At 48.1% G+C, this 26022-nt stretch overlaps 1 protein-coding gene across 1 annotated transcript in view; it reads right to left on the reverse strand.

Moving 5' to 3' along the window:
• Positions 1–9092: 9092 nt before the first annotated feature.
• Positions 9093–26022, reverse strand: part of FCRL5 (Fc receptor-like 5) — a 47647-nt gene continuing 30717 nt past the window's right edge. Inside the window, exons 6-14 of the mRNA XM_012733262.1 lie at positions 25330–25608; positions 22412–22690; positions 19959–20234; positions 19429–19542; positions 18761–18788; positions 16598–16677; positions 16361–16426; positions 9396–9534; positions 9093–9291 (exon numbers count right to left, since the gene is read on the reverse strand). Of these exons, the coding sequence (XP_012588716.1) occupies positions 9093–9291; positions 9396–9534; positions 16361–16426; positions 16598–16677; positions 18761–18788; positions 19429–19542; positions 19959–20234; positions 22412–22690; positions 25330–25608 (1460 nt within the window). The remainder of the gene's footprint in view (positions 9292–9395; positions 9535–16360; positions 16427–16597; positions 16678–18760; positions 18789–19428; positions 19543–19958; positions 20235–22411; positions 22691–25329; positions 25609–26022) is intronic.

The following is a 26022-nucleotide window of genomic DNA, read 5'->3' on the forward strand; positions in this document are numbered from 1 at the left end:
TCTCTCCTGCTTGATATTTCTAGAGGCTAGATTCACACTTAAAAGAGTCTCCTGCTTGTACAATGTGTACAATAGCCACGAGATGGAAACAACCTAAATGTCCATCAAAAGATGATGCATAAAGACATCATCTGCAGAAATAATGGAATACCACTCAACTGAAAAAAGAAGAACCCCTGCCACTTGTGACAACGTGGACGGGCGTGGAGGTGTGTTGTTAAGGCAGATGTGGAGAGGAAACCCAGTGAGATTTCATTGACATGTGAGCCATCCAGAACAAACTTAGATTCAGAGGACAGATGCTGGTTGCCAGAAGGGAAGGGTTTGGGGTGAGTGAAATGGGGGTGGTCAGCTGTGTGGTGATGGGACGTGGCCTTCTGGTGCTCAGAACGCAGCAGGCACAAGTGTGCAGGTTTGTGTCCACCTGGAAGGCCTGTGATGTTGGAAATCGATGTCACTTAAATAAACATCCTTTTAAAAGGAAAAAAAAATAGTGTACTTAAATCTCTATTTCTTGGCATGTCTTTGACAAGATCACCTCCGCTCATAACAAAGAAACCAGCCTTGTAGACGTCCCTCAGCTCTCCACACTATCACCTTTATGTTGAACATATTTAAAGCACTTAAAGTGCTATATGTTGAAGCGACTGTAATTAAGTGTTCTAAGCTCTGGGTTGATTCTGAAAATGGAAAATCTTAAACCATATTTCAAACATTATGATTATGTAAGCCTGATTTACTGCTGAACCACTTACTATGATTAGGCCACAGAAAAAGGAAGAATATAGCACATAATTAAACTTTGGGCTCGCAAAGGAAAATGCTCTATCAGTCAAGCTTCTTCCCTTCCATTCTGTTATTTACCCACAGTGACCCTGTGGTTGTCATCAAATTTAAGGAAACCACAACTTCCTCCCACTACCTTGTTTTTACCAGGCTTTCAGATAGCCTTTTAATTTTTGTTATTGTTAAGGAATCTTAGATCTTCGTCTCATCTTTGAATTGACCATGGCCAATTCAGGATCTTTGAGTTCTTTTGTAATCTGCATAGCAGTGACTTGCTTTCTGAACACACACTTCCCAGCCTCTCACCATCTCAGCTCACTCCTTTCTAAGGCTGCTGGGTGGATGTCAGTTTTTGTTTTTGTTTTTTTTTTTCTTCACTGTATACTTGAGCCCACACTTTCTTGGGTCTTGATCATATTCTTTTTGGATTCCATTTTTATTGCTAAGCTTCAGATTTTCTAGAGCAAAGAACATATTCTATCTAAGCATAGCTAAGCACTGTCTACAATCTTTACCATTTACTAGTTCTGTGATCTTGACAGCTGTTGCACAGAGCCTTGGTATCCTCACCTGCAAAATGGACATAATTCAGTTCCCTCGTTGGCCATTTTAGGAAGGACTAAAATAATATACACAGACCTGTTAGGAATGGTGACCAATAAACAATACAAAGTACTATTTTGATATTTTTTTTCTTTTTGTTGAGTCAATGTATTCTTTGTAAATCCTGGATACCAGCCCCTTTTCAGATGAATGGTGTTCAAAACTTTTTCCCCCATTCAGTAGGGTGTCTTTTGCCTTAGTGACAGTTTCTTTCACTCTGCAGAAAACGTAAAGTTTGATGTAGTCTCAATTATCAATATTTTCTTGTTTTTCTTACTATTGGAGAATAATCCGCAAAGAGATCTCGAAGGCCCATGCTGTACAGTGTTTTGCTATTTGCTTCTATGTATTTTATGGTTTCAAATCTTATCTCCAAGTCTATTCATTTGGAGTAGATTTTTGTGTATGCTGTGAGACAGTGGTCTAATTTCATTCTTTTGCCTGCGGCTATACAGTTTTCCCCAGCACCATTTATGGAGAAAGCTATTGTTATTCCATGTATTGTCTTGGCTCCTTGGTCCACAGCTAAACAGGTACTTCTCTGAAGATATGCAGATGGTCAACAGGCACATGAAAAAGTGCTCATCATCACTTATCTTCAGGGAAATGTAAGTGAAAACCACACTGAGATACTATCTCTCACATGAGAGGGGCCCACATCAAAAAGACCAGAAACAGCAAATGTTCATGAGGTTGTGGAGAAAGGGAACTTTTGTATTCTGTTGGTGGGAATGTAGACTGGGTTAGCCCCTGTGGAAAACAGTGCCTTCTCAAAAGATCAAAAATGGATCAGCCTTATGGCCCAGCAATTCCACTACTATGTATCTGATGTAAAGACACTAATTTGAAGGGATTTATGCACTCACACTGTCAGTGCAGCACTATTAACACAGCAAGGTGTGGAAACTACCTCAGTGCCCCAAAACAGATGAATGATCAGGAAGATGTGGTATATACATGCAATGGTGCGCTACTCAACCATTAGAAAAGACAAACCCTTGGCATGTGTGGCTCATGGATGGAGCGGGAGGGGATTATGCTAAGTGAAGCAAATCAGAAGGAGAAAGACAAATACTTGTAAGTAGAATATGGAGAAACCAGACAAAAGATCGATACAAGCAAACTAATAACACATCCTAGAAAGCTGAGTGGAACTTGGGGCTACCAGAGGGAAGTGGAAGGGGTGCAAGGACAGAGGCACCCTGCTTTGGACTGTGGATGCTTCAGTGGTAGGTGTAGTGCAACAGCAACCCCTGAAGGGGGAAATCCTATTTTCTAAAACACAAGCGATGTTGTAAACCAATGTTGCCTCAATTAAAAAAGAAAAAGAGAGAGAGAAAAAAGGTACTATTTTGGTGGATGGTGGGGTGGGGGGTGGCAGGAATACATTGGTGTGTCATTTGACCATCCTGAAGCCTGATGGCCTCAGCACAGCTCTGTAGGAGGTGTGAGGCCTGCTGGGCCACTGGGCTCCCCAGGTGACCGCATGCTGGTGACCCACACTTGTGTCTCCACCCCAGCACGGAGTTGCCCTCCTAGTTGCTCAGACAAAATATTCCAGAACCATGCTGACTCTCCTTTCTCTCACACTCCATATATACTCTGTCAGGAAGCCGATGTATTTTACTCCAAAATGTATCGAGCGTCCCGACACTTCTGACCACCACCACTTGGTGTGAGCTGTTGCCACCTTCACCCAGGCAATGCGGTGGACTCTTAACTGGTGTCCCTGTCTCCCTGATGTCCATCCTCATGGTGTCACTTATGGTCCTACCTTGTGTCTGGTGACCCCTTTCCTGGACGCTCGTCCCTCAGGCCATTGGACTGCTGATATTTTTGTTCAGATGTCATCTCAGTGACGACGTCCATGAACCCCTGTTTAAAATCGAAGCTGCCTGGGGCTCTTCCGACCCCCTTACTCTGGCCTATTTTTCCTCTGGAATATCCCTCCCTCCACTCATTATGCATATTACTTACTTGATCATATTTATTATGAATACCTGATTTCCTCTGCTAAAATGTCTGTCCCTTGAGGGCAAAGGTTTAATCTATGTAGCTTCTCAAGGCCTTCACTGAGCCAGCGGGTGTCAGGGTTTGCTCCAGTTCTAACCGCTGTCACATAAGTGTATATGAAGCACTGAGCACTCCAGCCCCGACGGTCTCATCAGGGCTAATGTGGAGAACTCAACCATGAAAAAGTGTCTCAAGTGGATGGCCTTCTATGCCTTCCGTAATAAAGGCTTGATAGTTAGATGACTAATACCTCCCAGGCCGCAAAGCCTGAGTCGCAGCTCGCAGGTAGTGGCACACACACAATCGCAGTAAATCGGCAGAAGGAAAATATAACAGCCTCCCCGCCGACGGGGTGAAAAAAGCCCAGGGAGACCCCTCTCTCAGAGGTCCCCCTTTGGCCCCAAATGAAGACTTGGCTGGCAGCAGGGGCACAGCTGGGAGGCTTTGTGGCCTGTGCCCTGGCTTCTGTGGGCTCCATGGTGAAGGGGTGCTAGGAAAAGGGGGTGTCCTTTGCACAGGCTCTGCTCAAGGCCACTTGGAAAATGGGTGATTTTCTTTTCTTTAACTGGTTTTTCCTCAGCTGTATTGCTTCATGAGCATCAGGCAGTATGAATAGCAGGCTCGAGAAGGAGATGAAGACAACAGGTGGATTAGACACCTCAGACCCTGTGTCCCTGGTGAGGAGGCAGAGGGCAGCCAGGGAGAGGCTGGGGGGCTGCACGCACAGGGGGCATAGCACGTGGTGGAGTCCAGACGCCCGAGGGGCCTCTTCCTTTCAGGATAACACTGAGGACTCGCCTGGGAGCAGACAGCTATCCCCAGATGCACCAGCCTCAAGGTTAAGAACAACAACAAACCCCCTGGGAGATCCCTTATTCCAAGGAACTTGAGCCATTTGAAAGAGTAAGGGGCCACCCAAGCATCCGTAATGGTGTCGAAGGAGGGGTTGTGGCTGAGAAGCAGGTGGGGGGATTGTTTCACACTACCATGGCACCCCACTTACTCTCCCTTTTCATGGGAGCCCCTGACGCTCAGCCCTGTCAAAATGCCAACTCCTCTGTGACCAGCCAACAATGATATATTTGTTCAGCACAAATGTGCCCAGGCGTAATGACGGGAGGCTGCTATGTGCTGCAGAGCCGGGAAAGGTGGCTTCACACTCTCAGGGAGGGGACAGCCTGTGATGGGGGATCTTGGGTGCTTTCCTGAGCCAGTCAGTCCCTGTTTCGGCTTCACTGAGAACTTGGACCCAAAGAAGGATCCATAAGGAGCCTCCCAGGTGGCACAGGGGTTCAAGTCAGTGCTATCAAGCAATGGGCAGCCACTGATCCCCGGCCAGAGAGCTGACCCACAGGTGCAGCAGACCTCTCCTGACCACCCGCTGCTCCCTTCAGCAGTGTGTTTCATTAGATCTGTTCTGATCCCCACTCTGTCTCTGGTGAGTCCTCTCACCCCTTCCCATACCTCTAGTCTACACCTTAGTCCTTGTGTTCATAAATGAATAAAATAAATCTTTTTTTTTTTTTTAAAGAAGAATCCACAAAAGCACGAGAAGCCAGCAATTTCCAGCAGGGAGAGGGTACCCAGGAGGACATGTTTCTGTTGCCCAGTGCCGCAGAGGCTCTGGCCTTTCCTACCATAAGAGTCAACAGCCAAATCAGCCAGCTTTCATGTCAGACACAATATGGCATTGTCCACTTACTGCGCCCACGGCTGTGCTGTGGTGTCCAGCAGGCAGAGCACCCACAAGGGAAGGTAGTGAAGACAGCGGTGGCGGTCAGCCCACTGACGGAAGGGTGAGGAGTGAAGCTAGTGCAGAGCAGGAATGTTAGAGCTGATTTCCAAAGTAAGCAGCTGAGAGCTTGTAAAGAGATGGATGAGGCAGCTGTCCTTGTAGAGAAGGTAATACAGACAAAAGGAAGCAGAGGGGAAGCCAGGGAGGTGGAGGGAATGGGCCCCACACAGCTCCTATTTTGACCGAATGTCAAGATCTGAAAAATTTTAAGGCGAGGCATTGTGTGGGGGACGGATGGATGACCCCACGCTTGGTGTGGTAGTTCCGTGGGGGGCTGGTGGAGCTTCACGCGGTCCTGTGAGCCCCTCCCCCATGCCCACTCCAGGAGAGAACACCCTGCTCGGCTCCCTGGTCAAGGGGTGGGCCAAACCAGACACCGAGGACAATGGCAATGGCAATAGTTTGACTCCATTTTAATTATTTTGCTTAATTTCCTTGGGAGTTCAATTTTTGAACTGTTTTCATTTTGAGGCTTTCCTAATTGGGGGGACTGCATGTCCAAAGGCAGCATTCCTGAGCTGGCATCTATCAGTTGGGGGACTTGATATCTCCCGATCTCACTGTGGAGTCTCTGATTGCTAGAAAATTCGAATGAGAAAATGGGACGGGTGACAGAGCAGAGAGGAAATTCTGCCTTCATACAGGTTGAGGGAATAGATTGTGATCAGCTTGCTGTGGCAACCTACTTCAGAGCTCACAAAGGATGAAAGCTCAAGTGCCCAGCAGGGCTCCAGGGGGCTCTGCAGAGGCCGAGATTTGGATGGTCCCCATAGCTGGGGACAGGGTCAATGATCCTCTCTACACCAGGCCTGCTGGACTGCAGCCTTAATGGGTAAGCTTAGGAAGACCAACCATAGCCAGAGAACACCAGAATTCCCGAGCACCCCGTCCCCTTTCCCATTTATTGGGGCTAAGCCACTATTCACACAGCTCCCCTGGTGCATCTATTCCCGCCAAGGCCTGAGCCCGGGGACCTTGCTGTCCTCCCCTCGCCTCACCCAGGACAACTGCGAGCCCGCAGCCCAGAGGAGCAAGCCTTCTCCAAAGAGTGGGACACCCCACTGGGCCTTCAGAACAGCTGCCATGGCTAGCCCCTCGGCTGGGCTAACTGCTGTTCTAGCAAGACGACCAGGAGGGTGGACCTCTATTTGTGGAAGAGTGGGAAGCAAGTGCGACTAGCAGTCAAGCCTGGCTCCTGCGGGAAGCCTCACTCACGGCCCACCCCACCCCTTCTCCAAGCTCAGTGACCTCATTTGCAAAACATGAAAACAACAGCAGCTGCTTAAGGGTTTATGTCTCCAGGATAAAGTGGTGCAAACATCGCAGGCGCAGGGTGGCAGGTGGTGAGCGACCTGTGTAGCTCAGGGTTTGTTTGCTGTGTTTGCCTTTCTGGGTCCCCACTCCATCATTACAGTGCAACAGCTGCTTAATTGCCACCAAGATACACCTACCTGAAGAAGAGGATAGGAAGTAATTTTAGTACCCTTTTTTACAGGATATTTAGGTGGGAGAGGTGAAGACCTTTGAGGTCTGGACGAAACAAAAGCAAAGGGGTGATTTCCCTATGTACACTCTCTGCCGTCTTTATTGACTCAAGAGCTCCGGGTCAGGAGGAACTTTGAATAAATAACACGCCCCTGGGAAGGAGCCCAGCGTGCGATCCCGCCACTCCACGTTTCCTGGCAGGAGATATATGAGTGTTCAGGAAGTGTGGAACTCGGGGCTGCCTCCCACCCTGCTGCCCCACCCAGCCCTCAGACTCCCTTCTGGCTTGATGACTGGCCTCACCCGCTCTGACTGTGCTGCGCCACGTCTCTGGCCCCACACTCATCTGCACCTCCAAGCAGGGAGCCAGAGTGCAGCACAGCGGCCAAGTCTGAGCCCGCAGCAGTGGTGCCAATGAGCAGGTGTATATTTTTATTTATTTTTTGGTCTGGAATCTTAGCCAGGCCCCTACCTGGCTGTGTGTCTCTCTGTCCTTTGGCCTTGCTGCCTGGTCCATTCACCTGTAGTGACACTGACCGCTTACAGGAGCCCGGTTACAGTGGCCCACGTGCTGGACTGTCTGTCTCCCCCTGCGGGCTCTGAGTTAGTGTCCAGCGGGACCCCGTACATGAGATTGGACTCCCTACTGCACCATATCTGAGCACGAGGACAGTGTCCCCGACTGCCAGTGATGCTCCGCTTGGCCACCTCACTGAGCCTGGCACTGCCACGTCTCCCCGCTGTGAAGGAGAATGTCCCCCTTCGATAGGCACTGGGGTGGCCACGCATTGATTGCACCATGTGCACCTCTGCTACCCAGCAGCTCATCTTCCCGGAAGTTAACACCCAAGTAGGGGAGGGGGCCTTGTCGCTGGGTTACAAAGTGGTGATTTACTAATGCCAGCCCTCCCTTCCACACTCTTTACCTGCTCTATTCTGTGAAGAAGAGCTTTCACTGCTTTTATTTTAGAACAAATGTCACATGACATCATTAATGATTTAATGTATTATAATTGCTATTAACATTCTTTATCATGCTCAAATATTCCCAGGGTTAATTAGTAGCTGATGTGTCTTACCAGTGACTGAATGTTCGTGTGCCCCCAGGTAGTATGCTGAATCCTAATCCCAGAGTGTGGTGGTATCGGGAAGTGGAGCCTTTGGGAGGGGGTTAGGTCATGTGGACAGAGCCCTCATGAAGGGGATTAGTGCCCTTATACGAGACCCCCTCAGAGAACTCCCTGCCCCTTCCACCACACAAGGGCAGGCAGGTTCTCATCAGGTGCCAAATCTGCCAGTACTTTGATCCCCAGTTTATAGAACTATAAAAAACAAATTGCAATTGTTATTAACCACCCAACCTGTGGCAGAGTTAGAGTTGGCAGAGCAGGCCAAGACACTCACAAACTATCTCAGAGTCTGTGCAAGTCCGCACTGGTCCTGGGCATGCTGATTCCAGAAAGAAGCCAACCTGCAGCTCCACAACAGTTACCCAGCAAAATTATGTTCCCAAAGCCCAGCATTGAGCATTACCAAAGAGAGTTAGTCTTGGAGGGTAGATGGAAAAGGTTTTTGTAGTGTTAGTCTTGCCTGAATAACATCAATCTTTATAACTGGAGACTATAATTTTAACTCAAGTGGAATAAATCTCCCAGCAAGAAGCTTGCTTTACCAGTGTGCATTTATCATCCAGCAGAAAGTGGAATCCACTTAGAAGGCGTCTGGTTTCCCACTGAGGAATTCTAAATTTCCAATTTTGAGCTTAAAGATGCGTTTCTCAGAGTGGCACTGGTTATGAACTTTGTTTGGTAAAGTAGCCCCGAGACAGGCTCCAGGCGGCTGTTTTCCTTTTGTCCTGAGCTGTTGTCATCTCTCGGTTAGCAGCTAGCTTTGCCCACCTCCAAGTCAGTGTTCTGCCTGGTTCTGCCATCGTGACGGTTGCTTGTCCACCTCAAGGCTACAGGAATCCCCCTGGCGCCTGTCTCTGGTGCTGGGGCTTCTTTTTGAAAGGCCCAGTGGAGGTTGGGTAGGCAAGTGCAGCTCGGCCTGCGTAGCAAAGACCTGACACCTAGCAGCTTGAAAGACCCCACCGGTACACGTACATGCCAGCTGCCTTGCATTGAGAGCAGAATATATTGTCCTCACTCCTGGTACATCAAACTTCAAAAGCCTTTCGTAAAGATTTTTTTTTACAGTGGAATCTTTGCTGCAGCCAGAGCTTTTCAGAAAAGCTACCTCTGTTGCAGCAAAATTAGGCATATTTTCAAGGCCTCTGGCCACCCCTGCCCCACACTGGGGCCTCTGCCCTCACGCTCATTGAGCCACTTGCCCCAGCACAGACCCCACATGCCAGCATATGGCTGAAATTCTGTGGCTTGAGGCCTGGAACCTGCTGTTTTTACTCTAGTTCCTACAAAATAGGCTGAAGCAGAAGCTTATGCTCCCGTACATCATGGACAAACAGAATCACAGAGGTGAAGGGCATGGAGAGAGTTTGGAAGAGGACAGCTCTTTTAGGGGCGTGTGCTCCCAGCTTGGCCACAGCTTTGCAACAGGTTAGCTGTTCTCTCAGGTTGTCCTCACGGAAACCATATGCAGCATCTGCACATCTGAAGAGGGCAGCAGGGGCGGGGGTTGCTAATGTAAGTGTGAAAAAGAGCAAATGAACCCACCGGCCCAGGAGCCCAGTGTCAAGATCAACTTCCCTGCACACCTGCACCTCATCCCGATGGGGACCCCAGTGTGGAGGTGGAAGGTGCACGGTGCATGTGCTGAGGTACTCTCTTGTGGGCTCTGGGTGTTGAGAGTAGCTGGGACCGCTGGCTGGCCAAGGCAGCCGCCAAAGTGCACATCTACAGGAGCAGCACAAGATGAGTCCCAGTCCACTCAATCAGAAGGGCTCCGGTGCCTGCTCAGCCCTGAAAAGCAGGCAGTGTGTGCACCCCCAGCCCTGGAGCTCCCTCTCAAGCCTTGTCCAAGCTCTAGTGACCTGCCACTAAACACTCTAAGGCTCAGAGTCCCCACCCAACTAACTGAGCCCAAACAGACTGTTGACTCCCAAGAAATTCCAGAGCACAACAGAAACCCACACAGCTGCCTGGTGGTCGTTTCATCATCTGTGCTGACCAGAGCAGAGGCCTTCGGCTTGTACCTTTGTACCATTTTGTACCTTCTAGTTCTCTTCACTTTCCAAGCTTTGTGTGCCAATACTGGTCTTTGAGTTGTACACATAGAGCTCTGCTCAAGTGCCCTCTGCTGGGCAAGTCCTTTGAAAACTCAGGACAGAGTAGAGCATGGGCATCAGTGGGCTGCTCTTGGACACAAGAAAGGAAAACAGAGGATTGGGACCATGCTGCCCGGCTGCCCGTACTCTCCTGGGAATGCACCAGAGAGATTAAGATTGGCCTTTCCTCTGGCAAGTGAAAGAGGCACACGAGGCCAGGGAGATATGCTAGTCGGTCTGATCCCAGGAGGGGGCGGGGCGGAGTGGTGAGAACACATTGTTCTCTAACACCCCCAAACTGAAGGCCTTCAGATCAACATTTCTTAAAATGCTGTTCTTCAGGGACATGAGCTCCTGAGGCCCAACAAATTTCCTGAGGTGGGAGTGTTAGGGGGAAGGATGTCCTAAAGGAACTCTGCAGTTTTGTGGACTCCACCCCCTGCTCCAGCTTTGTGGATTCCACCCCGTACTCCAGTGAACTACAACTCCCAGCAGTACTAAGGAGAGAACTGCGAGGACCCAAGGGCGGAGCTAAACAGGCACTCTGGGACTTTTGGGGGGACATCAGGGAGCGATGTGGGATGCTCTCTCTGGACCATGTGACTCAGTCTCTCTGGACCGCATGGCTCTCTGGACCACAGGGAGCTCTCTGGACTGAGAGGCTGATAGCAGGTCGTTTGGCTCTTGATGAACTATCAGTGTATTGGAGTTTCAAGTCAGGGGAGCTGGTAGGATGTTTTAGTTAACCTGTGTCTCTCTCTCTTTCCTGGATTGTACCCTTTCCTTTCCCCTTTGTAAATAAACCCATTATTGACCGTTTTTGTGTGTGCCTACAGTACAATTGAATTTTAAGCGCATGAGTGAGGACCCACAGACAGGCAGCCTAGCTCACACTGGGGTGCCCTGTAACAGGAGCAGTTCTCTGGAGCCCTTCCCTGGCTGGGGTTGGGGGTCACAGGTGCCCGTGCCCTCCCTGCTTCGCTGTGTCCTCTCCAGTCACCCTGCCCCCACATCCCTGAGCTGTGGACATCAGCTGATGAGGCATGTGAAGAGCCTGCAAGAGCTCGGGGAGGTGTGGCCACTCCTTACTCAATCCCTGCAGATGTGCATAGAGTCTCTTTCTCAGAACCTGGAGGAATTAGCAACAGTGCAGCTCAGCTTCGCAAAGGTAGGTGCTATTCTGGGAAAACAGGAGCAGTCCCATTCAATTTAGTAGCACATCCATTTACTCAGTATCAGTTGTGCTCCTGTGATCTGCCAGGCCATGTGCTGTGTGTTGGGGGTGTTGTGTGATGGAGGGAGGGCTTCAGACTACAACTACTTATTGTAAAGGAGGCTTTAAGTAGTCCAGGGAAAGAAGCACTTACACAATACCTGAAAACACACACACACACACACACACACACACACACACACATTCTTATGAGGATTACAAGTCCTCTTAAGAATACAGATGCAAAAGGTTTAATGGAAATCAGAGGGGATAACAAGGCCTCATTGAATGGAGGCCTTCAATTAGGCTTTGACAGGTGGGGTGAGGGGAAATCACTAGGAAAAGGCACAGCATGTGCAAAGCTGTGGCTGCTTGAAAGGAGATAGTATGTACAGGAATGAAGAGGTTTGCGCTACAGAAGCACGTGTTCTTGTCAACTGAAGGATACTAGGTGATGAGGCTGCTAGACGATGAAAGATGGAACCAAATCATGTCCATGATAGAACTTGAACTCTGGATAATTGATTTCAGCAGAGGAATGGATAGGGTTGGGTTTTGGAAAGATCATACTAGGAACTAGTTGGGGATGGCTGTGCAAGGAGAGAATCTGGAGGTCAAGAAACTAGACATGCACTAGAGAAAATACCTGGTGGTGGGTGAGGATAGGGCAGTGACACTGGAGTCTGAAAGAAGACGTAGTGTAAGGCATGTAAGAAACAAAGTTTGTATTGGAGTGGGTGTTACTTTCAAGTAACAAAAGGGAGAAAGAAAGAAAAAGGGAATGGAGGGAGGGAGGGAAAGAGGGAAGAATGATAGAAAAGATAGAAAAAAGAGCGGGAGGAAGAGAAGGAGGAGGGTAGGAGGGAGGGAGAGATGTACACAGGAGGGGAAGCAAACTGTGGGGACAACTGATTTGGCTTCACACTGTGTTTGCTGGTCAGGCAGATTTGAACAAGCTATAACATTCACCTCAAACTGCCGGGTAGGCTTTTTAGAACTGATTTTATTATATTCAAAATCCAATAACATATATTGCACTTTCCTGGATTAAGAGAAACAGGTCAAGATATAGATGAATTTGTGTAGGCAATGTTTATTCAACAGGCATTCTCTCCGACAACCATTTACTGAGCACCAGTTGAATTCCAGGCACCATGTTGGGCTCTAAATATATAACTAATTTAGACTTCAGTTTTGCTTTCAGGAACTCTCCACCTTGAGGAAACAAGATACAATGTGTAGGTCTCTGTGACAGAGGAGTGATGCAAAGGAAAGAACATTGTCCTGGATGGAGGGAGTCCAGGGGTCCATGCCGCTTAGGCTTTGCCACTAACTGCTGCTTGTCCTTCATATGGCTTGCTGGCCATTTCTGGTTCTCAATTTCTAACTACCAAGTTAGGGAGTTGGTCTGAACATCGGCCATTGGTATTCCCAAGTCTTACTTCATGTGAAGAGTGCTATGGAGCCCAAAGGAGACACAGGCTAATTCTGGCAGGACTGATACTTGATTTGAGGCTCAGAGAATGAACAGGATTCCAGTAGGTGGAAACAGGGAGAAGTCTTTGAGGAGGAGAAAGAAGATGTGTCAGGGAGTGGAGATTGATTGCCCTGTGACTGGGTACAGGGTGTACAGGGCAGCAAGGTGGGAGAAGTGGGAAGAACAGGTGGTGTCTTTGGGTGCAGGAGGATGTTGAAAGCCCTATAGAGGATTTTATGCCAGGGCAATAGGGGAGTGGGTGAAGGTTAAGATAAGGTGCAATGGGCACCACAAAAGTGGAAAAGCACCCATAGTGGAGAGGCAGGATGGAATGACTTTGACTGGAGAATGCCAAGGGGTGTATTTATTCATAGGGTGTTCATTCTTCTTTTCATCTACAGTGTGAGCCTGAAAAACAAAGATGGTGGCAGCTTGTTTGCCTACACATTCTGGCTGGGGAAACCCAGCATGTGGCAGAGGGGTGCTCTCAGATCCGCAGCTGGCCGTGCTAGCAGGAGTGAGGCAGGGATGCAGTGTGGCTGTGTGGGTGACCCACAGTTTAGGCTATGGGCAGCGGAGCTTCCACAAGCTTGGTCTTCTTCACCAAGACCGCCAGGGCCTGAGGCTCAGCAGCCTGTGGGCTTTGGTAGATGTACAGGGTCTTAGTCTTCTCCTGGATCCACTGAGTCAGAATCTTCATTTGACAGTATGCACACATGATGCTTAAGTACATTAAAGTCTGAGACGCCTTCTTGCTCACTGAACAGAACATTTCTCACTCAAACTCCTCTTAATTTATTTCTGACTCAGGGAGGAGAGAATAATAATTTCGGAGTTTCCTAGGTAGCACACTGGATCATACACCAGTTTAAGGGTAGGAAAGATTCACAATCAACCATATATAGTATTCATTCATTCACTCACTCACTCACTCAGTCAGACAGCACCTCCTGTACTTCAATTTGCACTCAGTCTGTGCCTCTGGTTGTTCTGTCCGTGACATTGCTGGTTACTTCTGATAGTGCAAGAAGGATTTGGTACCCCGGTGTGAATCACTTATTTAAACAGGTAAATACTGTCACGTGGGCAGGAGAGACGTTATCCCGGCGTCAGGTGCAGGCCTGGGTGCTCCACACAGCCGGGGAGTGTGAGGTGGAGCCCCCCACCGGAAGTCCATAACCGGCGCTCGGAGCGTCCTGCGCCTGCGGGGAATGGGGGGCGGGGCCGGGAGTGGGGCTCAAGAAGAGTGGCCAAAGCTGAAGCCCTGTAAGGAGGCAGGGACACAGTGGGCCCTGGGTTGGGAGAACCCCGCGGGAGTGTGCCCCAGGCTGGAACCTGGCGGGTGTCACGCGGGGCCCTGCGGCCAGGTACACTGAGTCACAGCGGCTAAGGGATGTGGCCGGAGCAGTTCAAATCTTCCTACTCCAATGCCCTCTGACCCCAAGGACGGCTTTGAGGTACCCAGGCTGAGACTGCAGTCAGGGGGATGGATGTGCGGACTCATCCCTGAGGAGCTGAGGAAGCCAAGAGCTGGGGTTCAGCGCCTGGGACTGAAGCCACCTTCACCTGGGAGTAGATGACAGAGGAACCCTGGGGGAAAGAGCAGATAGGACAGGTGACGCTGGAGGGGTGGGGGAGCAGCGGAGACCCGCGAGCAGGGCGAGCAGGTCTTAGAACTCACCGTGTTCTTGTGAAGTCCTGGTGCCGAGGCTCCTGTGGAGAGGAAGGAAATGATCAGCCTTGGAAGGACCCCCAGAGATCTATCTACACTCCCACTTGTCAGCCCTCCATAGCTGTCTCCTGGAACCCTCTTTGCTTGTTTGAAGCCCCCCTTTTTTTGAGCCTCCCCCAGTACTGGTATTTGCTTTTTCTAAGCTTTTCAGCCTCACAGCTTTGAGCAACTCTATTTTAAACATCACTTGTACTTTGCTCCCTGCGCTGGGCTGCCAAGGAAGCTCTGGGAAGAAAGGCATCTTGCTCTTTTCTTGGTGCTTTGAGCATAGATTCAGGGCCTGTCTTCTGGAGAGGCAGCCTGGTATGGGGCGGAGGCAGGGCAGGTGTGAAGGCGGACCACCGCAGACTGAGTCCTGGGCAGCGGTGCCACTCTGGCCTCTTAGGCAAGTCATTCCACACCTCTTGCTTTGCTTGTCATCTGTGTGAGGCAGGTAGTGGCATCATCTACCTTCAGGGGTGCTGTAAGTTATATGAGCATGTGTGTGCATGTGTGTCAAGCACGACGTGATGTCTGACTTCTATGTTGAGCAGACCCTATGTGACATGCCTACTTCTGAGTGTTATAAATAAATTTAAGTAAGCATAATAAATATAGGTGCATAATTTACAATATTTATTTACTGACAGCATTGCTGATGTGGTGTTAAAATTATTATTGTTGTTGTTACATTGTCTTAAAACTGAGTAAAATATGACATTCCTCAGATTTGGAATGAGAATCCTTGGCTTGGAATGAGAATCCAGGCTCCTTGGAACTGCCCTGAGAAGCAGAGCTTGGTCCACAGCCTGTATTCTAGGCACAGTCTGTTCTGTGATTTATAGGCTGTGTGACCTCAGGCCAGTCACAGAAAAGCTCTCTGCTTCCAGTTCCGTATCTGTAAAATGGGGGTAATACTAATACTAACCCTAAGGGGCTGTCAGTGACAATGAGTTTGTATATGTAAGAGGTGGGCCACTGGCCAAAATGTGGCACACACAGCTGACTTAATGCAAGATGGATCAGAAAACCAGAGAGGGAAGCAGAATGGCTAAAATCACACAGCACTTTCTACAGAGCAAGGATAGAAACTCATGTCTTCCCCATAGGGTTATTCCTTGTTTCCTGCTCTGAAGGAGAGGAAGCCAGGCTGGGATCCCTCATTGCAGACTGTCTACCTTCAACCACCTCCAACTACTTGGCTGAAGAGCCAGCATGTAGTCACTATCAAAGCTGCTTACCTCCCACTGCTGCAGTAACATGTCTGCTTCCATTCTCTTATTTGATCCTCAGAATACCCTTCTGAGACTGTGTGGTAGACAGAATAATGCTTTGCCCCCTGAAGTCTGCATTTATTCTTAGGACCCTGTGTCTATGTTACAGGGACTATCAATAAGGAACCTTGCAGTTGTGATTAGGATTAAGGACCTTGAAATGAGGAGATAAACTGGGTTATCCAGGTGGAATTTTAAGGAGAACTTTAAAATCCGGGATCTCTCCCCAGCTTTGGGAGTGGGGACCTAGATTTGGAAGAATGGTTAGAGAGATGCAACAGTGCTGGCTTTGAAGATGGAGGTAAGGTGTCAGGAAGAACAGAAAGGGGTGTCCTTTAGAAGCTGGAAAAGGAAGGAAGCATGGTCTCTTCTCGAGCCTCCGGGAAGGAAGGCCACCCGCTGAGACCTGTTGGGCATCGTGAATATGGCACAGGGCCATGGTACATTTGTACTGTCTGCTCCTGCCAACTTTGTGGTCATTAGTCATAACTAGTGCAGGCGGTAGGGAGTGAAAGTCCTGCCCCACTTTATAAACGGAGAGGTTGTGACCACCCCAGGGTTTTTGTTACTCAAGGCAAACCAAGACCATGTGTGGAGAACAGAGAAACAACACTACCTAGAGAGAGTGTGTAACCCCCCTCCCCCACCCCAACCTGGTGTTGTAGGTGGGTTAGAACCCAGTGACGCAGCCAGAGCCAGGTTGGCCTCCACTCACTCATGGGGACAGAGCCTGAGCCATGCAGAGGGTCACTGTCAAAATCCCAGGTCCTCATGTCTTACCTGCAGGTTTGCTTTTCTTTTTTGTCCAGACTTCTGTGTATATCACATCGCTGCTTTTTGGATTTACTAGGAATAAGAGTTGAAGTTTGAGACGACTTTAAGGTATTTGCCTGAAGTCTCAGTTACTTCTCCCCCACCTAGTGCTGGGGTCTGGCTCCCTCTGTACACAGCCCCTCCCTCAGCTTAGGCCCCACCCCTCCCTGGGGCTCCTGTCCAAAGGTGGGGCCCTGGGCTCACCATTGTTGTACACTGGCTGCAGCTCTAGCCAGCCTGGGACATTGTAGTAGGTGGGTTCTTGAGGCGCTGAGCCTGAAGAGCTACGATGAAATGGAAACACTGCTACTTTCCAGGAATCCTGGCAAAGGAGCTAGATCCCTAGTCATGAATTTTTACTACAGGGTGGCAGCCAAGCCCAGAAACTTAGTTGAGCACATAACAATGGCCCATTGTTATAGGTTATTATAGTGTAAGTTCTAATAAATGCATATTATTTATGTTTATGTTTCCAGACTTTATGGGTGCTTGGTATGTACTAAGCACTGTGCTAATGCTTATACAATATTAGGTTGATTCTATTATTGTTTCTATTTTATAGATTAAAAAATCAGAGGTTTCAAGAGGTGAAGTAACCTACTCAACCATGCAAACCATGCAAACCAGAGAAGGAAAGAACTGAGTCAAACCTGACTTCTAAGCCTCCACTCTGAGAGTTCAGGACCTCAGAGAGGTCAGTAGTGTAATGGGAAAGGCTGAGGGCCACTCCACAGAGCAGGGAGGCTGCTTTCATGGGCCTGTCCAGGGACAGAGTGTGGGCAGTGGTGTGGCTTCTCAGACAGATGGCGGCCCCATCTTCATAAGCACCCCCTCCTGCTGACAGAGTGACCTCTTTGGTTGCAGGTTGTGTGACTTCATCTTTGTGGATGTCAACATAATAGGTGTTGGTTATATTGGCTAAAGCCAGAGCTTGCCAGGCTGACTAGGCTGAGGTCATCTTAGGGCAAGGATGAATTCAGTGGTAGTAAGGATCACTCAGACATCCAAGACCGCGATCACACAAGGATATAGCTGAAGCAAAAGACAATTGACACTTGAAGCAGGAAGATGGTCTGTATATTTATAAATAAAATAAAAAAGAGAAACCAGCATGGAGCCATCCCTAGTCTGGATAACAACCAATCGGTGCAGGAAGGCCATTGAGAGTCAAATGTATCCACTGCTAAGAAGAAATTGAAAACACACAGCAAACTACTCCCAGGATTAAAATTTGACCATTCACCTCTTGACCAGCTAGAACGGCATCAAGCCAATCTAGCCTATTCTCTTTGCCTATATAAGTAAGCTCTCCTCCAGCTCATCGGCCATACAGTTCAAGTATTCTTTTGTAGAAGAGTAATCTAAAATGAGGGGGTCCCAGATTCCTTTCCCCACCTCATGAAGGGTGGAGCTGAGTGGTGAAGGGCAGTTAAGGACTTGCGAGAGAAGACCTGGAGAGGAGATGCGGAGAAGTGTGGAGCAGAGACTTGCTCCAGGGAGTTGGTGGACATGGAAAAAGACAGTTGGAAGAGACAGAGATGTGGGTGAGAGGCCTGTGGGGAAGCCAGCCATGGCAGTCTTTATCTTGCCTTGTATTTTTATATTTTGCTTTTCTGCCAAGACTTGCCTGGCCCCTTCTGTCCCTTTCTAATGGGTCCCACCAGAAGGAGCCTAAACTTGTAATGAGTCTTTGGGCTCAATGGCCCCATGTTGAGCCCTGCTTTGGGTCCAACCCTGGTTGGTTGGATATTTACTCATGAGGAGATGGGTAAATGAGTGTTTTTATTGGAAACTATTATCCTTTTGTATCTCCTCTCTGTTACACACTAGCTCTATTAAACTTCTTTCGATGGAAGGTCTTATACACGAAGAATAAGTCTTGTCTTTATGGGGCAGATGGCAGAACCTATTTAGAGCGTGCAAAGCTTGAGTACCCCAGGTGCCCCTCAGCCTGCCTGCTGACACCTTGAGTCTGCATCCTCTAGACTGCAGCCCTGCAGCCCTGGTGTGTGGAAGCAACGGCCTGCAAACTGTAGTGCTCCTGCCACAGTACTCCAGGTCTAACTCTTCTGCTGTAATACTCAAACTCTACACAACTGCTAAGATGCTAGTGCTGTGGCACATCTATGCTGTGGCACTTGGAAGTTACTCAACTTAGCTACTATAGTTGAAAGGTGTAGGCGAGGAGGTTCTGGAAATTGCTTTGAGATATCCCAAGGGAGATGAAAACAGTAAATGGGCATAAGTCATCTCAGGGAAACACAGCAGCATGCATACTGCAAGCACACAGCAGTCACCACATTCAGTTCTGTTTTTATGTCTTACGGGCACTCATTGTACCACGCAGGAACGCAGCTGCAATTTTACCTGGCAGCGTCAGGGGCGGGCCTTCTTCCTGCAAAAAAAGCATTGGAGCATTGGATCCAGGAGGAGGAACCAGCCCAGGGCACTTGGAGCAAGCTCACATAGACCTGTTCAGATGTCACTGTCCCTAAAACTTGCAGCTTTTATACTATACACTATGGATGTGGGGTTGGGCAAACATTACTGACCCTGACTTCTAAGTGTGTGATTCTAATGTGGAGGAGAATTTGGCACTCTAGAGTCCTTTTACTGGAGTCTGTAAAGAACAATGGTTGTAGTTGCAGGTGGGAAAATAGACTGTATCAGCTATGAAAAGTATTGTACTTGAGAAAAAAAATCAGCAATTTTTCAAGTATCATTTGGCTTCCATATTCATCCTGTGTTTTAATCTCCTCTTCTGTTCCTGGGGGGATCTTGGAAGGGTAGAGAGGGCGGTACTCTGCAGGTCATGATGCTGATTAGTTGCAACTCATTGAGGTCTCCTCACCTGATAGGGTGGTTGTGGAAACTTGGTGCTTTGGAAAAGCAAACTGTGGGCAGCCCGAAGGCAAGGTGAGAGACTGTGGCACAGGAGGTGCTGAGAGCCTGAGGGCCCTTCAGAAGGCAAGCTGGCCTGAGGGATGGCACTGGGGAAAGCTCGGGCTCAGTGGAGGCTGCCCGATTGTACCCACCTGCTTTCCTCGGGATCCAGTGATACAACAGCAGTGCGACAACCAGGCCCATCATGCTGAGCAGCCCCCCGGTGACACCTGTGGCAACTGCGCCAACTCTGCTTCCTGTCATCCCTGAGGGGAGACCCTGAGCATGAGCCAGAGCGGGGGGCTTGTAGCCTGCATGGTCCTGACTTGGGCCCAGGAGAGGGGATGCGCCCTGGGCCAGGACTTCTGAGGCTAGAAGGTTAGTGGGCTACGGGGCTGCGTGAGCCCCAGAAATAACTCCTCCCCTTGTGAGGAAGCCCACCCAAGTTCAGGCCGGGGTTGAGGGTCAGGTGGACACAAGGCAGTAAGAGAAAAAAGGCTTCTACGGAGGCACCCCAAGTGCAGGGATCCTCACTGACTCCCTCTCTTGTGTAAGTACTGTCACTTCAGAACATGACTTGGAGGACTCCCCGCTCCACCTCTGAGAGGCACTGACTGTAGCACAAAAACTAGCAGCTTGCTCGGAGGATTGCTACGTTGGGGTATGGGCCTAGGAAACTTACCTGTGACATAAAGTGTCACCGCCTCACTGCGCTGGGCCCCCAGGCCGTTGTCAGCCTCGCAGGAGTAGTTTCCAGAATGTTCTGTGGTCAGGGAGAGGTTGAAGGACACTCTTCCTCCAGCAGGGGCTGAGCTGTTTCCCAGGATGACGTCCTCATGATAAAGCCGGTACCGGATGGGGGGAGACCCCCTCTGGGCCTCGCAGTGAAGCTCCAGCACATCCCCCACTGCAGCCTGGGTGGGATCCCGGAGGGTGAGCACAGGGCGGGACACAGGAACTGGGGGAGGAAAACATCAATTCAAGTTCTTACTTCTAACATTTAAAGGAACAAAACAATGGTCAAATGAAAAAGTCAGATTTTGATATTGAAAAATAGACTGAAACACTTATGAGAGACAAAACAAATGACTTTAATCTATATAAGTACCAATCAATGAACAAAAGTATCCAACATTAAAGTGAGCAAAGGGTATGCATCACTGAAATCTCTCAATTTTCAATAAATATATCAAATGATCATCATCTCTATTGCTGATTAAATATATACAAATAGAATACTCATCGGGTTGGCTAAGTTGAACACAGATATGAAGTTATGGATAAAGAGGCGCCTTAATATGCTGTAGGAAGGAGTGAAAACAGACAGTTCAACAAATTTAAAATGCTCATAAAAAATTGTCACCAAGAAAAATCTACTTCTAATACTATTTCCTTTGAGGATATTGATATAGGATGTGAAAATATTTGTGCAAGGATTTCTGTTGTAGCTTTTTGATAAAAGCTAAAAACTAGACACAACCTAGTTGACTGGCTAATGAATCTGAAACTTCTCTAGGATATATATCTAAACTACAGCCAAGATGTATTTGTAATGAAAAATGCAAGTTATAAAACTGTTTATGTAAGATGATTCTACTTTTACAAAAAAATTCTATGCCTTTCTATTTGTAATATATTTAATTCTTTCTACAAGAATATACAGGAACCATTAACACTGGTTAGTGGGCACTGGTGATATGGATACGCCCATACCTTTTATGTTATATCTTTTGTACCCTTTGATGTTTCTATTGTGAACATTTATCTGTTCTAGCAGAATAACAACTTACTAAAAACTAAATATATGTTAAAATATGGCCACAAAAGAAATATCATACTGTACATTTATAGTAACAATTAGAGAGACCCAGGTTTTAGCCTGGTTTCTTTTACCATTGCAGCTATGTGTTTAACTATAAATAGTTACTTTACCTCTGCATCAAACCTCTTCCTTTCCTGCAAGAGGGGAATAAAGTGGTCTCATTTTTTTTTTTTTTTAATTCATACAGAACTGGGATACACAGGTCAGAGATGCGGAGGGTGAGAAGATTCACCAGGGACAGAGTGGGGAGCAGAACAGGCAGATCCACGAAGTACACTGCTGAGGGGAGCAGCGGGCGGGTCAGGAGAGGTCTGCCGCGCCATGTGGTCACCTCCGGGGCAGGCGGGGATCGAACTCATGCGGAAGTGGCTTAAGCTCATGCGGAAGTGGCTTAAGCTTCTTAGTGCAGTGCTTTAACCCGCTGCACCACCAGGAAGGGCCTAAAATGGTCTAATTTTAATCCTCTCTGGTTTCTCTTAAATAAATGAGATACTGTGTGTCAAGAACTAACACAGGGCCTGGCCAAGGATTCAGTCAGTGATGATGGTAGTGTTGGTGATAGTGATGATGATGAAGAGAAATAATCCTTTGTTTTGATAGCTCCTGTTCTCCATGACCCATGTCTCAGTTCTAGAACTCAGACACAATTAATCTAGTCCTGTAGGTGTGATAGCAGCAGGACAAAATAACATGCACTAGTATCAAGGAATCACAGAAAGGGAGAAATAGAGAAAAGTGGAAAGTCATGAGTAGGGAGGACAGGAGCTGGTGTGCTGCTTCGCAGTGCTATGAAGAGGCTGAAGTAGCACCTGGCTAGTGGCAGACCTGTGTGGTGGAGCTAGTGGTAAGCATGTAAACTACCTGGGCAGAGTCTCTGTGAACAGCAGAAGGAAAGTGGCTGAGATGGGGCTGCCTGCCAGTGGGGAGAGAAGAATGAACTGGCTGAGTCGGGGGGAGGGGGGAATCAGATTTGCTACCACAGCTCTAACTGCACTGGTATCTTGATGAGATGCTGGATCCTGGGCCAACATCCCTAGAGCCTGCTCTCGCTTCCTTTTCTCTGTTCTTTATGACACCAGGGCCACAGACAGGAGAGGCTAGGGATATCAATCTGTATTGACTCTACATATCTCAGAGGGTGTTTTGTACATTCCTTCCTAGTGTCCTGTTTTTCTCATATTCAAGAAGACTGAACTGCGTAGCTGGGAAGGTCCAGGTCCCTGAGATTGTAACCACAGGAACAGAGGCTCTGTAACAGCTAAGCAGGAGAACAGGAGCTTTTGCCTGTGCTGCTGGGGGCAGGGCCAACTCACCTGTGATGCTGAGTGTCACTGCCTCACTCCGTTGGGCCCTGAAGCCATTGCTGGCCTGGCAGGTATAGCTTCCTGAATGTTCTGTGGTCAGAGAGAGGCTGAAGGATGTTCCTCCTCCAGAGGGGGCTGAACTGCTGCCCAGGGAAATGTCCTCATGGTAAAACCAGTACAGGATCGGGGGAGAGCCGCTCTGGGCCTCACAGTGAAGCTCCACCGTATCCCCCACCACAGCCTGGGTTCTAGGAACCCTGAGAGTGAGAACAGGTTGGGACACTGGAACTGGAGAAGAAAAATAGTTATCATCAGTTCCTGCTATTTAAAAATGTTCCTCCTTAATAAGAACTTTTTAAACAGAAAAATATTTTTCTTAATTTTTAAGGACCATGTGATGTCACTCAGAATTCAGTTCTAATTCCTTCAGAGTTGAAAGAACAATAACATTTGTGCAGTGCTACTTATAGTTCAGAGTGTGTGGGTAAGCAATTTCAAATACGTTTGGGGGATCTGAAAGCAAAAATTGAAGTGAAACCCAGTTGTTTAAGAAATCATAAAATAATTACAGAAAAGAGAAATTGGTGCAATTGGAAATGGGGAACAGAAGACACCTGGTGCTTCCATTGCCAGGGACACTTCAGAAATGTGGCCCAGAGTGAATGAGGGGTGATCAAGATACTTGCTTATTCTCATATTTATCATCAAAGACTGAGTAAAAATAATTAAGTCCTGGGAAATGCACTATAGGCTGAGGATTCAGTAGCAAGAAAGACAAAGTCCAGATATCATAAAAACCTATCATCTCTACAATCTAGAGATGATAAGCTGTGATCAAGTAAAAACACAAATATAGAATTAAAGCATTGATAAGTGATATAAGAAAATACTGCTGTGTGATCTATAATGCTAGGACTCGAAACAGTATGGATTATGCAGGGGTGCTTCCCCATAAAAAGAGAGTTAGAAGGTGCCAGCTGGAAGGGAAGTGAAGCAGATGCCAGAATGGCAACATGCTCAAAGGCCTTGAGCTTGCATGAAGGTTGGAACTTTTGATTTATTGAATCAAGGTGGCAGCAGCACATAGAGTCAAGTTGGGGCTAATGTGTAGAGAGCTAATAGGGCTTCATGGACTCAAAGGTGCTGGCCCTTTTCCACAGAGCAAGAGGAAGCTCCTTTTGTACCCACACAGGGCAGGAGATGATCATGTTTGTCTTTAAAACACTGTTTTTATTTCAAGCAGTGGTACAAAGTGGAGTTGAGAGTAGGTGGCATTGCAGTCATGGAAATGACAGTGGGTTTGATTCTGTTGTGTTGATAGAGATAGAAAGTAGTCAAGAAATACTTAGGAATAAAATCTACTTTAACTGGCTATGAAGAGCAAGGGAAAAAAATGTCAAAGAAGACTCCTGATGTTTTGCCTGTATACCTGGGTAGATCTACAGGTGTCTCTCACAGAGGTAAAGACAGATGGCAGAGAGACAAGTCTGGGGAAATACCATGAGTTCAGTCTTAGAGAGACTCAGGAACATGAAATCTTGAGACATTTCAGTGGAGAAATGGCATATCCAGGGAGTATTTACAGATGACATCCCACGAGAACTCAGAGCAAGACTGTAGATAGATAGGAAATGAGGGAGCATTCAGGACAATGCTGGAATGCAGCACTGTTTAGAGTCTGTCCACAAAAGCAGGACCCAGTAAAGGAAACGAGGAAGGGGAGGCAGAGAGAAGATAGCTGGGAGAGGTGGATGCCCTGAAGCTGGAGAAGAGAGGGCCAAGACGGAAGAAATGGTAGGAAAATGGGCCATTTCTGTGAGCAGATAAGATGAAGACTGGAGCAGGGCCTTGGACTAAAGTCCTGGAGGTACTGCTGAGCTGTGTGCGGATCACTTTGGTGGAGAGGTCGGAAGGAAGCCTGGAATAAAGCTTAGTGGGTGACGAGGAGATCAGACACTCTCTTAGGGGTTTAGTGATTAGAGCATCATTGACGGGGGCTTTTCTTAGGGAAGAGAGAGCATGTGAAGTGTCATTGGAAAGGATGCTACAGCATGGGAGATGCTGGGAAATGTGGAAAAGGGGCATTTGGTTTTAGTTTGAATTTGATAGGAAGGGGCCAGAGAACCCATGATTTTCACCTTCTTAGGGAGCAGAGTCCTCTCCTCCACACCTGAGGAAGGGGGGATGGGCCTCTAGGCCACACAGCAGCACACTGGCTTTGGTGTGGGAGCCAAGGGTGTCCTGGTCTGGAGAGAGTGATGTTAATGAATGGGGAGCTCTGTTGATGTCTGAGAACCATACTGATTGGAGACGTTGAGGAAGCGAGTGGAAGGGTGGGAGGCTGTGGTCCGGTAACTGGAGGGTGTGTGTGTGGGAGCACGTGGCGGGTGTGGAGGGGAGTGGACATTAGAGTCGGGGAGTCATGGCAGCGTGTGAAGTGGAGAGGAAGGGTGAATGAGGCGACGAGTTGCAAGTGGGGCCAAGGGGGAAAGAGGCCCACAGATGAACAGAACAAGGGCATGTAGGGGCAGGGGAATGAGGCTGGGAGCTGCTTAGCAAGGGTTGTGGGTGGGAACCTGAGCTGCCTTGGGCAGGGGCAGGAGGAGCCGGCTGACAGACAGCTTCTGGGTGAAATACTGTCTGCACTCCCTTTACATCACGATCATTGCTGACTAGGATGGAGTTTATGGTTACTTCTATACTAGAGAACTTTTGGTCACAGTGGATTGCAGGGTTGCTACTAGGAAAGACACAACAAGCAAAGGAAGGTGCGAGTTTCTCAAAATGTCGAATCCAGAACTCCAAGATGGAGGTCATGCAGGTAGCAGGTTTGCTGTGATGTCACTGAGAAAATGGCCCCGTGTTGCCCCGGGCTCCTATGGGATCTCCAGGTTTCAGGTGTGTGGCAGTTGGAAGGTCAAGCTTACCTGTGACACTGAGCCACATTCTCTCACTGCGATGGGCCCCTAGGCCATTGCTGGCCATACAGTCATAGTTTCCAGAATGTTCTGCAGTCAGGGAGAGGTTGAAGGAAGCTCCTCCACTGAAGGGGGCTGAGATGCTCCCCAGGGTCTTGTCTTCTTGATAAAACGTGTACAAGATAGGGGGCGTCCCCCTCTGGGCCTCACAGTGAAGCTCCACCAGGTCCCCCTCCACAGCCTGGGCGCCGGGAGTTCTGATGGTGAGCACAGGGCGAGACACTGGAACTGGGGGCAGGATGAGTTAGTTGTTACCAGTATCTTTTAAAAAAGTTTTAAAACAAACTTTATTTTAAAACAAATTCAATTCTGTGGAGTGACAGAAAATAAAAATGAAAAGTCTTTCATTTCCTCTCATTGTTCAGAGACTACCTCTGTCGGATGTTGGTGATACTACCTAGACTTTTTCCATGTATTAGGACACTCACACATAGAAACACTTGCGGAAGCCCACATACATGTAGTCACATGTACATCCCAGTCTGCAACCTGATTTCCCCTCAGCACCAGATCCTGGGCCTCTTTCGTATCATTGTTTAAGTTCTATCTCATCCATTTAAAAAATTCTTTTGATTTAACACACAAAAGTCAGAGGCTGTCTTATACACAAACAACCAAGCAGAAGAAACAGAGATAAAAAAA

This window comes from Condylura cristata, unplaced genomic scaffold, assembly GCF_000260355.1.
Source record: "Condylura cristata isolate star-nosed mole 26May11 unplaced genomic scaffold, ConCri1.0 scaffold00040, whole genome shotgun sequence".
Classification (NCBI taxonomy): Eukaryota; Metazoa; Chordata; class Mammalia; order Eulipotyphla; family Talpidae; genus Condylura; species Condylura cristata.